General features: G+C 29.8%; 1 protein-coding gene across 4 annotated transcripts in view; it reads right to left on the minus strand.

Annotated features, from left to right (window-relative positions):
* Positions 1 to 9,865: 9,865 nt before the first annotated feature.
* RapGAP1 (Rap GTPase activating protein 1) overlaps positions 9,866 to 14,434 on the minus strand; it is a 277,491-nt gene continuing 272,922 nt past the window's right edge. For all 4 annotated transcript variants that reach the window (XM_090111816.1, XM_090111814.1, XM_090111817.1 and 1 more), the window contains 4 exons: positions 14,314 to 14,401; positions 13,613 to 13,796; positions 12,053 to 12,219; positions 9,866 to 11,827 (listed from right to left, as the gene is read on the minus strand). In XM_090111816.1, coding sequence (XP_089967942.1) covers positions 11,687 to 11,827; positions 12,053 to 12,219; positions 13,613 to 13,796; positions 14,314 to 14,401 — 580 coding nt within the window. In that variant the 3' untranslated portion in view covers positions 9,866 to 11,686. The remainder of the gene's footprint in view (positions 11,828 to 12,052; positions 12,220 to 13,612; positions 13,797 to 14,313; positions 14,402 to 14,434) is intronic.

Here is a 14,434-nt window from a genome sequence, read left to right on the forward strand (position 1 = left end):
CCACGCAAAGTATTTATCTAGTGAAAATATTGTATATTATGTATCTTTCAATACAATCGGATAGATCGAACCCTCCTGCACAGATGAATGGCCCTCAATCCTCTTAAACGACCAACTACGAGTTTCTCTTTGACAGGTATACAATAGAATATTCCAGAACTATATCGTACACAAATTTCATAGCAGGCTCATGTATTGTTTGCAAAATATTCAAGCAGTTGATTTCCTGCATTCGACGGATGGTGTTCGAATTACGTATGCAGAAGAAAAGTAGTAGTTCGTTTCTTTAATATCTTCAGTCTGTCTGTAACTATTAAAATAGACCATAACTTTACTTGGATTCATTATTAAATTATTACTAACCTGTAATCTTCAAGCCAGTGAGAGAGTTAATTAAATACAAATTGATTGTAGCCTTTCCTACTGATTATTGTTTGTAGTAATTAAATATATTATTATTTTAAATAGAATGTTCATAATAAAAAGTAAAAAAACTAAAACCCAACTACGAAAAAAAACGACACTGAAAAAGTATAAAACAATATTTTCAGAATACTGAACTGAACAAAGTTGCTAATGTAGTTGCAAGTAAATGGACACAGTAGACTCTACCAAGATGCCTTCGTTGTAAATTGACAATAATGTCATACAATACTATTCTGAAGTATGCAATATTCTACTTTGTAGAGATAAATTTTCATGTTTGGAAAACCGCAGTCACACGTTGTCAAAGTGCTACGGTAGATAGGTATATGTAACGTGTGACTACGCCTACATACATACATACATAGCCTGTCAAAATCATAATCTCAACCCTCCTTTTGCTTTGCCGTAGTCGGGTAAAAATATTAATATTCGGTAGGTTAGACTTTCCCTGAAAAATTATACTTATAAATATGAGTATAGTATAGTATAGTCATATTCATAAAAACATTTATAAATATGAGTTACAACTGCTTAGCCTAAAAACAAACACGACCTTTTCTCATTTGTTTTAAGAAGGTCGACATTTTACTGTTTATTCGGTGCAAATAACACAATTTTATATAAACCTAAATAGCCTGTTCTAATTAGTTTAGATGTACTCATAGCCGTGTTTCGAATCGTAATCGTTTTTCTTACAGACACTCAGACACCATTAAAAAGTTTATTTGCTCAATTCAAAAGATATAGACACTCGTAAAATAAAGTAATCCAGACAATTGAGGCCAATTGCTGCTATTTGTTGCGTATAATCTCTGCAAATGTACAATCAATTGATACTATTTCTTTCAATGCCTTCATATATGGAAACCAATCAAACATACGTATAATAAAGTAACGTTAAGCTTTGTTCTTTAGTTTACTTCATTCATGTTAATAAAATTTCAATTATACAAACTTATAGCTATAGCGATAAAACAACACTGATATATTCGGCTATAAGTTGTGGCATTTGAAACTTACGAAAATATCTTTACAAGGCAACAAATCTCTACTAGGTATTGTAGTACTTCGTTCAAAGCTCGTAATTCTCAAATACCGTAGTACAATTAATAGGCTTAGCTCAGTTAATCATACTCTAATTAACCACTTGTTACAATTCATGTTCGAGGGGAATAACCAAGAACAAATAATTATCACTAAATAAACATGTATTTGCTTGTGCAAATTGATGTTTACAATTAAATATTATGTTAACCTTTGTAGTGTATATTTATAGTAAAGGCAGGGATTATAACTAAATATGAAACATATAATGAATATATAGCCATATTGACACATAAATGACTAAAAAACTATAAATAGACTTGATAATCTAAATGATTTTATTTATTTATTTATTTATTTATCCTTTATTGCTCTTAGATAACTAAAATATGAACTTAATCTAATTATAAATTAAAACAAATGGCGGTCTTATCGCTAAATAGCGATTTCTTCCAGACAACCGGAGTACGAAAGGAAATTAGTTAGAGGAGAGGGATAGGGCAGAGCATAGATTTTGTGTATAAGGCTAACATTTTCATTTTTCATAATGATCTAATTAGCTTAACAGTACAGAGCTGTCAAAGACACAATGTAATATCACAGTTATATTTGTTACTCATGTCCGCAATCTGACGGTTTATATAAAAATATCCCTGATCGTTATAATAAAAAGTACAGACTTTCAACTCATTTCTGCGTTGCCTCAGATTTCATGAACTTTAAATTAAGCGTGATAACAAAATTTAACAGGTATATAGCATTTCATCAAACAAATTCCTAGAAAATAATGACGTAGTTATCAATTACGTTCCTACTAATTTCGCTAGCTAATGAGGTTCTTGAGTTCTCAAGATAAAACTAAACTTCGGCTTGAGAAAGTTCACAAAGATGTGAATTCAGCGTCGCGAAAAATTGACTTGACCTTGTTCTAGCATAAGGCAATTTGTTCTAAACAGAAAATTATGAGCTTAGTAGAATAAAATTAATATTAATATGTTTATCTATGAATATATCAAAATACACAAGTAAACATAATAATATTTGTAGCAACTTCTTTGGCAGATAGAGTCCTTTGAAATGTTCATTTTGTTTTCGTACCATTTTTACTTCTATATTATAAGTGTAACAACTCTCTGTATTATACTGTAACAACATTAAAGGGTATAAAATAACAAAAAATAGTTTTTCAATTGAATACAAATTCCATTTTTTCCGCGTTGTTTTGACACGTGTTTCAACATGGTATTGACGAGACGAAGGGTTGAACGGACATTTTCTTTTTTTATTATTACAAAAGGTCCTTTGTTATTATAATTTTTCAGTTGTTTTACTTTTATAACGAGAAAATAACACGAGTTAGCTAAGAAATATGCCTAGTAAGATATATTCAAGGAGTTAAATGAAATAGATAACAATTCCGATTACTTGTCGTCGAACAGTTTTTTATATGTCATCGACAATGTATTTTATAATAATATGCTTGGAATCTGTCGTATGAAATGCACCCAGTAAAATCCTGTAGTTAGGGTATCATAAGATAATATTATATTTTTAATGTGACGTCCGCTGGTCCAAATTTGACCTTTTCACTTTAACGACTTTCACCTGCAAATTTCAATGCACTCCGAATCGCAATTTACAGATATCGCAAACCTATCGCTATGAAAAATATCGAAAGATCGTTATTTCAATGCGAAAACTGCGATATATTTTTGATATATTATGTAGAGGAAATAATCCTTATTACGTACAAAGATGATTCCTTGCATGTTAATCTATGCAAATACGATAATATAAGCAAATATTATGTACCTAATTGCTCATTGTTTGCATTATCCTAATTTAAATTCGCTTTATGAACTTCATTCTAAATTAAGTAAGAAAAAACGATTAAACTATGTAATTGTAAAGTAACAAAGACGCTCTTTTAAATATTCTCAAATACAAAATACAGAGTCATAATATATAGAGTCATATAAAATTTGACAATAGAATTAATCTTTTTTACCCTACAAATCTAACAATCGCTGACAATTGAATCACCGAAGTTCTGAGTGCACTTTTGTGACCGAATATAAAAATATGACACGTTCAATATTAAATTCTGTTACACGTGTCTGAAAAAAGCCTTGATAAAAATATATGCACGCTTGACCAAATCAATCAAATATAAATATAAATAGTCTTTTTTATTAAATTGGAATAAATATATGTTTTTTTTTATAAAAGGAATTGTGTAAAATATCGCTTAATTATGCATGTTTGGCAGGATTGTACTTACGTTAATATGTTCTAATATACTTGAAGTGCTGTATATCAGCTGTTTATCATACAGGTTGACAGAGAACTTTACTGGTAATAAAAATTCAGCTGTGTAAAAATAATTATAAAGTCAGATTTGCATTTAAATACGTTAACTGTAATGGACATTGACTTTTTTTATTTGTATAAAAAGGCGAATAATACATATTTAATTCCATTTAAACCACAAAACACTGTATCTGTGATACGAATTCGTATCGTCTCGACATAAGCCCTTGAGAAAACGAATTAAATTATTGTCCTGGATTAAATGTCATCTGTCTGGTTTTTAGAAGAAAAACTAAAATACATCGGTAACAATGAAACAGTGTAGGTATATAAAGCATTATATATAATTAACCATATCTGCTGTTTTTATTATGTATATTTATTAAAAATAACTTGAAAAGCGAGAATGTATGTCCTGATTTATTTATAAACAAATTCTTATAATATCGTCAGTAGGTACTTTTTTAAAAATTAAAAAGCACAGAAAGCAAAAAAAAATGCACAGACAGCACAGAAAACAAAGCTTTTACTGTATTAGTTTATTATATTTCTGTATAATTTGTTAGCCAAATACGATTATCCGTAATCATTAATCTGAGATAGTACCGCAATAATTCTAATAAATAACAAAACAAAACCGTCTTCAAGAAATATGAGAATTTATACATTTTCAAGGGCTTTTGATGAAATAATTTAAATGTAAATTAAAGATGTATGTATGTCGACATTTAATCATTAAATACAGCTGACAATTTGCAACATTTTCAGAATTTTTGTAGAATTATGTAAAGAAACAATGAACCTATACAATTTAATGCCGTATTGTTAATTTTCCTTTCTATAAAAACAATAAAAATGGATCTAAAAATCCAGGCGTTTTTAATTAAACGTTAAAAGGTCTAACACTCTATTTCAATCAGTCATCTGCCCACACTATATTTTAAAATGAACTTTAAAAATGTAGGACAAAATGATTTATAGGGGTTTTTATGGTTCCCCATTTAGATTCATAGTATTTTTGGATTTCCTAGATTATAAATTAAAGATTTTAACGGATTTATTCATTATATGATTATCCCGACGTTTCGCAGGCCACTGCAAAGCATAAAGTTAAGCGAAGAAAGGTTGAAACTATTACAATTAAATTATGAAATAATTAAGCTTAAAAGCATATTTGGATAGAACTATTATATTGTTGGAAGTTTTCATTAAACTATTTAAAATAACTACATAAGTGCTTAAAAGTAAATGTAAATATTATTATAGTGAAAAAGGAAAGCCAGATTGTCACACTAATATGAAACTGGGTACACAACTTGCGTTTTAGCTAAGTGCTTTCCGACAGTATTTATTCGCCTACTTTACAAGTAACATTTATCAATATGTACAAAAATATGATTCATAAATCACTTAACCATACTACGAAAGTAAGTATTTTATATTACTACTAGTAGTTATACAAAACAATGTCGCTTTCCGCTGACTTTCCCTATATATGCTTAGATTTTTAAAAATATAAAACTACTCAACTAATTTGGATGCGCTTTTTTAAGAGAAAGATTTTTATTATGTAAACACAATAAAGCAAAAAATGGCTTGTTTACAGATTTTAAGAGATACAGTTTCCTTATCCCTAGAGAATGATCGATCGAGGAACGTTACGTCGTGTATCCTGTAAAGTAAAAAAATTGTTTGGCATATACCTACTTAGCTCACTTTCGTCATTTATCTATACTAATATTACAAAGAGGAAAGGTTTGTATGTATGTAACTATGTATGGTTTTCACGCATAAACTACTGGGCCGATTTTGATAAAATTTGGTTCAGATAATCTTTAGACCCTGAGAAAGAACATAGGCTACCTTTTATTGCGAAACATGTACCACGGGCGAAGCCGGGGCGGACTGCTAGTCATAGATATTTTTGGGTCTCAAATTTTTATTTATTGTTAGGGAAATAGGAATAGTCATTAGTAGATAATATAGGAGTAAATATATGTAGATAATTATGTTTAAATAATAAGATCCCTTTGTCGTATGTAACGTACTTATAGGTTTTTACCTCAGTCAGTCAGTCAGTGTCAGTCAGTCTCCATCGGGTATCGAACCTAGCACCTCTAAGTTATCTGTATAACCACCAAGTTTTATTGTATCTGTTTTATGTGTAAAACAATACCTATAGAACTCTGCTTACAAATTACAGTCCATTAATTAATATGAAAACGAAACTAGGTTAGCAACTACTAAATCAAAATTAATTTATAGCTATTTGGCGACATGAACGATTAACAGCTACTATTTCAAAAGCTAATGCACGATGTTACTATGAGTATTGCTAATTTACATTATAGTTGCATTTCCCATGACTTTGGTTGAATTTATTTATTCTATATACTACCAAAACATTATAAACGTGGTAAGTATGGATGGAGGTATGGATGTTTGTGACTCTTTTACGTTAAAACTAAAGGACAGATTTCGATAATACTTTCCAGGAATAATAAAAGTTACTCAACAGAATACATGATCTATAGAGCTTGAGTTAAATACTACTACTATTACTTGGATTTGCACGCAGGTTTGTCCGCAGGTGAAACCAGCACAGATAGTATTACAGTACTATTATAATTATATTCTGTGGTATTACCTAAATATTCTTACTAAAATTACCTACATATTGTGTCGCAGACCAAAATATAATATCTAAAAGTACATGCAAATTTTTCATTTCAAATGAAATCTAAAAGATGCATAGCTATACATACAAAGTCTCCATGATAATAGTACCTTTAGAGAGTATAGTAAAATTGGTTTAGCCTCGCTGTCGCTCTCCCGGGAACTTCTTGGAACATTCTGTATAAAATTTTCGACTCAATCCATTACCTGCCTTTTAAATATTACTTTAATTTATCTGTACGTATTTCACTATCCAATGAGTGATAAAGATTTGAACTTTTTAAACTTATATATTACACACAAAGAAGAACGTAAATAAAAACGAATTTTCTCTCTTAAAAAGCATTAATATCTGCATATTGTACCTTATAAAAATAAGAATAAATTATGAACGGTGAATAGAAATAAGTCCATTATGATCCGATGTAATAAATTCATAACCAATAATCAAATCCGAGTCAAAGGAGTAAACATATTCCAATTTGATTATTATGAAAACTTCAGTACAAAAATCTTCCTCGATATTTAATATTAAATGAAAAAAGGTTAAATGTCGTACTGTGCTCGTAATATACAATTTATTTGCATCATCGTAAAAGGGCTTTATATGGAATGTTATGAAAATGTATATATATATATAAAGGATAAGATTATGTAGGCTTCGTAGGTATTATGAAGAATGATTGGCAGTCATGAGAGTATTTGCATAGCTTTGATAAATTTAGGCTTCAAAAGAAGTTTGTTCTAATACAGAATCTACAAAAAAGGCGATGAAAAAGTAATTGAAACTATATCTAGATATTATAGTACCATACTAATTATAATATTATTAAGTAGGATTATTAAAGTGTTTGTTAATTTATTCCCGTATGGACTGTGGTAATAATAAGCTCTAAGCTACTTTTAACTCACTAAATTTTAAATATTGTTTCATTTTTCTTCTATTATTATAATATAAGCTGCTCTAGATTCTATGAAGGTAAAGCTATAATTCTCGATTCCTTCTACAGCTTACGCTAATACTTTTATGGACGTTGTGATAAAAAATGAGCAGATGCAGCACATTAATACCTTTCATGATGATAATATTTTGATATTCAGATTAATAAGTTAAATATTATTTAAGTATGTATATTGTATAGGTATCAAGAGTCGTCTTTTTCGAGAACCAATTATTGAAAAATATACTTCCATAATTTTTGCGCTATGAAGAAAACTATTCCATCAATTATTGCTTCATTAAATGTTAGAGAAAGTTTTCGCTCGCTAAAAATAATGTGATCACGAACTTAGTTCAAACTACGGATGTGTCTCGGAAGATCCAATTAAGTGGCTGAAAATACTTGGGTGAGTGATATTAGTTCTTCTTCTTTAGATTTATAAAAGAATATTTTATTTTTTAACACGCTTTTATTTATTTATGGAGTTATTTTAAATAATTAATTTATACATTTATTTAAGGTGTAAATATTGTAATACTGTGCTAGTACTAATCATAGGTACATAAAATATTACTAGCTTTCCGCCCGCGGCTTCGCCCGTGTTTTCAGAGAAAACCCCGCATAGTTCCCTTTCCCGTGAGATTTCCGGGATAAAACCTATCCTATCTCTCAAGTTGGATCGAACTCGAAACATGGTGTGTGAATTTTAATTTTATTATAATCGGTTAAGTGATTTAGGAGTCCATTGAGGACAAACATTGTGACACGAGATTTATATATAAATACTGATCATTTAAATAGATACTTTTATTGATGAAGAAAGAAGAGGAGGAAAGTTTAAACTTGATCATTTGTTATACGTCTACTTATTTGATCGATATGCTTCAAATGTAGATATTTCACCTACATAAATATTACTTATAAAGAACTAATGTGTACGTACAATTAGGTACAATAGTTTTGTTCTTTTTGTTATGAAAAACACGAATAAAAATATAATTATTCGTAACAAAGTCCTTAGAGAACCTATCCTAATAAGAGACCAAAAGGCAAAAATGAAAGTGGAGTTTTCGTGGCAAGATTTGAAACGAAAACTTTTTTATTGGATTAAATTGGGTAAGAAGTTTTTGATTACATTTAGCCATAACAATTTGAGACAGATATAATATTTTTTATGGTAAGTAAGTAATATTTAAAATACCGTTTGGAAATAAATATGTTGATAACATACCCGAAACGATTTTCATTACAATTTTTAGAACGATAGTTTCTGACGAAATTTCTTGCGTGTGATTCCTCAAAATATTTTGTATAAGTACTTAAAAAGCTATCATAGATAGATAGTAAATCATCCAAGAATATAGGTACTATTAGTTCCAGAAGGTAGATACATTTAGCCGTAGGTACCTATATAGCTAAAGAGAGCCCTATAAGCATTTCTCAGAACTTTAAACAAAAAGCCGACGTGTCGGAAAACTCATTTAATCCGAAAGGATTTAGAAGAATGCAGAAAAACAAAAGAAGCCTTTCGAAGCGGGACTATTCTAGTGAACAAAATATATGTGAAGCGCTTGTTCTTCTGTTCCATTTTAATAGAAAATACCTAACTCGTTACAACTAACAATGGTGAAAATAAAACGAGTAATTTGATGCAGCTTTATTACGAATAAGTTGCTCTTACTTTATAGGTTAAATAACTATAAACTGAAAGTTCTAAATTTCAAATGAATTACGTCGTTCTGAACACTAAATGTTTTTAAATTCTTATTAATTTTTATTAATTTTACAGCTTATTAAATTTGGCAAGAAATTTATTTTGGGAGGTGTAACATTGTGTTAAATATTAAATCTAAAACTGTCCAATACTTGGTGTATATAGTCTTTTTTTAATATTATTAAAACCACTGAGTGGTAAATTGATAAAAAATAAATAAGCAGAGTACCACAGCTGCGGTGTTCTTATTTTAGCGCCATCTATATTTTTATTTTTGAACCAGTATAAATTTGGCTAATATCAACTTTTTGCGTTGTCTCGTGTGTAGATGGTGCTTTTAACAAATATTCATGTTCACCGGTCACCGGTTACTTTGTAAATTTTATATTAACACATACTAGTATCGTATTCTGCATAATATTCAAATTTTTCTTTCGATAAAATAATATATAAACTGGCTTAAAAATTAGGAATTATTTCCCAACGGTTTTCTTATTTCAGCGCCATCTATGTTGCAATTTATGAACTATTAATAGTGTAAATTCTATGCGCTGCTTAGTGTTTGAATGAAGGAGAAATCGTTCACTTTAAAAAATATTTGAGTTATAACGTGGTACAAAGATGGTAGGTTCCAGGTAGTCTATTTTATACCAATAGAATATTTAATTCAAATTTATTCTGAGGTTGTACTATTTTTGTCAATGATGTATTACAATATAGAAAACTTTCAGGGAAGGGTAATGAAACAACGATATTAATTTAGTAACTATTCATATATTTCAATAGTATCTCTTATAATTATAACTATATTCTCTTACGCTCCGCGCTCGAAATATTTGGTTTAAGTCTAAGAGAAGAATCAACAGTTAGCTCTTAATCAACATATAATCATAATCAACAGTCGAACAAAATCCAAAGGATTACATTTAATATTTAAACTAAATGTAAACTTAGACTTACGTTACGTGCTCAACTATAATCTTTAAGAATACTGATTCATCTCTATTATTTTAAGTGCTACGGAACTCTATGCTATGTAGTTGGGAATGTTAACTTTGGTATAAAATATTAATTATAAACAACAAAACATTAATCAAACTCAAAGACACTCGAAACTATACTTAATGTCAAGCATAAATTAAGAAATACTGATTAATTAGTATAGTCTTAGACCAGTTAAAATATATTTACAAAACCAGCTGGAAAACTGGGTGATTTAGTTACAAGCTCAGTAGAAAAAGATCAAGTAAGATAGGTCATTAATTATTTTTCAATATCACGACTACGGATCAAATAAATGTTTTGATATCTAAGACATAATATTTTACCTTCGGAATGGTTTTATTAAATATAAGTCTCTCATTGTAAACGATAAACCACAGTCGTGGTACAGAAAAATGATAATTTGTACAGAAATAAAATCAATATTAATTCTTATAAAGAAAAAAATACCTCTTCAATGCTTACACTAGAAAGAACACGTAAATTGCACGGAATTATTAACAAAAGTTATACAAATGTAAAAATACGATAAATATGGAAATACATACTGGGATCTACTAAAAAATAGAAAACTCTTATATTAAATATACTATACGATCTATTGATTTTATATAATAATAATATGATTCTAACGAACCCATATATTATAGGCTACAAAGAGAAGGCTTCCGTAGGTACCGTTTGTCTAAACTTCTTCCAAACATTGACTACTAAATGTTGATAAACGAATAAATTACATTTATTCTACGCTTTCTAATAAAATTATTAAATGTACTTCTAGTACAAAAAGCGATGACATCCAAAAACAGTTTGTGTGTTAATGTACACAATATGAATTAATAGTTTGAGAAACAGAATTACAGAATATATCAGCTAGAAGTTACGTATTTGAACAAGTTAAAACAGTAAATATGAAATTTCCGTAATTTTTTCTAAACATTGAAAGCTTTTAGATCTTTAAGCTTAAATGGTCTATAATTACCTACTAGAACATCGAAATTTAAGAAACAATTACCATTAATAAAAATCAAATACGTATAAAATTTGTGTTTTAAGCATTTCAACTATTTTAAACGTGGACATAATGAATTTCTTTCTATAAGATTAAAGGATATCAAAATTTTACTACAAAAGCATACATATTTGTAGAATCAACATATAAAAAGGTTTTTTTTTACTATATCTATATAGAAATTCGTTTCTTGCGCTATGTTCATAGCACTTGCCAGTATTGGCAAATAATTTTAAATATTTGAAAAATATTTGTCGAATGTTACGTATGTATATAATATTGTGATACATATAATTTGCTAATTATAGTATAATATAGAAATATTGCACTATTCTACTATCATTAGGCCAGCTTGGCGCAGGAAGTATTATGCGCAGACATTTAAATATTTTAAAATTTGTACGAATGTAATCAACAATCAAATCAATCTTCCTTTGAGATTACTAATGGAAATTCGTATTTATAAGAATCATTACTGAATAAGTAAGAATCGATAGCAGTATGCATGCGAAAATCGACTTAATAGCGTGATGATAACGATTAGATTCATTTGCTTATGATTTAAGCTGTGGAGTCATGTGTGGAAGGGTTCGGTATGATCGTGGATTGTTCTCGAAGTCTTCTGTCTTTGGCGGCGGCTGCTAGTTCAGCCTGCAATGTGATGACTTTTTCTCGTAAACACTTGATTTCGTTTTGCCAGTTCTGAAAAATAAATTGAAGTGGTTAGTGAATGTGACACAAGATGGCGTTGTACTTAAATCATAATTTTCATATGCATTATTGTTACCGGGAAACTGACCAAAATTATGATTTCTATGGTTTTAGAATACTTTGTTATAGCCTTTTCAATAGCTTAGAAATTCATAGTCAGTTTAAAAGTTACTAAATTATATTTAACATATTACAATATTTATATTATATACTTACAATATTTTGTTTCAAGAGATCCAGTTTATCATTTTTCAGGCGGCAGACCTCTTGTCGCAATTGTTCGGCATCTTTTGGCGGCAAAACTTGTTCTCGATTGTTCGCTGCACCCACTTCGGCTGAGGACATCGATTCTAATCCCGTGTCACTGTCTACGTATACTGCACCTATGGAAAAAGGTGATAATTAGAATAGGAATAATTATAGTAAAATTACACATGTGTATTATTATTTTATTGTAGGATTTGTTTTATTTATTATTATATCATATTATAAAAAATAAATATATACTTTGATGATGTACCATAAATATATGAAGACAAGAATAAAACTCACAGTCAACAATAATTGAGTGTTAAAGAAAACATTTGGACAAAAATATTCCAGCGTATAAGTACATTTATTATATTAAAAAATTTCAGGTGAAGTATAAGATTTTTCTATTTGAGAATTTAAAAACAAGCAGGGCATGGTCTTTCATACCTTTATTCTTACATCGAACTAACTACGCACAGAACAACTATTCTACTAAAATAATATGTGCAACTACCTTCACTATGAACATATAGTGCAGGGGATATTAATAACAAATCTGTTAACAGGACTAACCTGTTACATTTTTACCACAAATCAACCAGTCCTTGTCATCTAATTGCAGAAAGAATTCATTATGAAAATCTATTAATTTGCTAATGTTACATGTTTTATGTAATGTATAAATAAAAAATATGATGGCACTATTCATAGAGTATAGGAGACCTACTGTAAAGAAACAGTCTATGATTTAGTGTGTGAATTATGATATTATTTAATAAATCATCAATGATACAAACTTACATAATATGTAGAATAAAAGTTTAATACATTTGAATACATACTGCTACTACCAAGGAAATGAATAAAGATTTCTATATTGATTTCTCGAGTAAGATAATTATTGTCATTCAACAAGATACAATAATTTGAATTTGAAATTTTGAAGTAAAATGGTGTTATCAGGTAGAAACTAACTACCTACATAATATTATAATGTTTGTGTATCAGTCAGTGGTCCTTGTCATTTTGACATAAAGGCTATTATAATATCAAGAGATGTACATCGCATACGACATTCATGTCCGCTCGCATTAATTCTATTATGTTGCTTTAGCCGATACTAAAGTGCGGACACGAAAGCGCGTTTAATTTTTAATGAATAAATTACGCAGACATTTAAAATGCAATCTCATGCATAATCAAAATCGAGATTGTTTTATCTTTCAAATCGTTAGATGAAAATTTTGTTAAAATATCATCTATTGCTATATATTTAGCTTAATATGTATTGAGGGGCGTGTGTGCTAGCGATTAGGTGTAAGTGTGTGTGCACATATTGCACATATGTATTTGTGTTTGCGTAGCGTAGCGTATATGTACGTGTGAATGAGTATATGTGTGTGTGCATAATATATTGTACGTGTTCCCATGACCGCGTAGCGCAGTGGGAGCATATACATTATACATATTATATAGAACATACGCGCGAGTGTGTGTGTCATATGATTGTATGAAAGTACTCACCCAACGGATCAAGATCAACAGAATTCAAGCTAGAATCATCGCTATGGTCGTGTAAGGGCGCGCGTGGGTTGGCGGCCCGTGACGTCACGTCGGGGCTGGACTCGCCCGAGCCCGAGCCGCCCGCCGACCGGACCGACACTGCGCTCGCTGATGATGACGGGATTGACGTTTTTGATCGACCGCTCTGTTGGATTGGTAGTTTGTGTAAATATGTGATGATATTTGATTGATACTTTATTGAGTTTACATTAAAATGATATCTTAATATATATAAATCTCGTGTCACAATGTTTGTCCTCAATGGACTCCTAAACCACTTAACCGATTATAATAAAATTCGCACACCATGTGCAGTTCGATCCAACTTGAGAGATAGGATAGTTTAAACATGTAGGTACCACGGGCGAAGCCGGAGTGGAACACTTATTTTATGAAGATTTAATAAGTGAGTAAATTTAATAATTAATTGTTATGTTTTTACTTGATTGTTGGTCTAATTTACCCAACTTATAAATCTTGTATTTTGATTGTGGTATTGTTCTTTTTCCGTTGTGCAAATGTGGAATAGACGCTGAAAAATCTCACCCCAAATTCATAGATATTATATATCCCGTCATTCCAGAAAACCCAAAACCCGTAGTTCTACCCTTCGGAAGAAGTTACAAAAAAGCTTTTAAACAATACGTAGAAAGTATACTTACATTAGGGGTGGGCGTCTCATGCGGTGTGATTTTCTTAATGGCGGCATTCTTACTATCATTTGAAAGATTCGTGTCTACACTTGGTGATCTGTAAAGAAGACATATTCTGATACATTCTATG

This window comes from Colias eurytheme, chromosome 17, assembly GCF_061535395.1.
Source record: "Colias eurytheme isolate Ceu_HAF_F1 chromosome 17, ilColEury1 Martin Lab GWU primary, whole genome shotgun sequence".
NCBI lineage: Eukaryota > Metazoa > Arthropoda > Insecta > Lepidoptera > Pieridae > Colias > Colias eurytheme.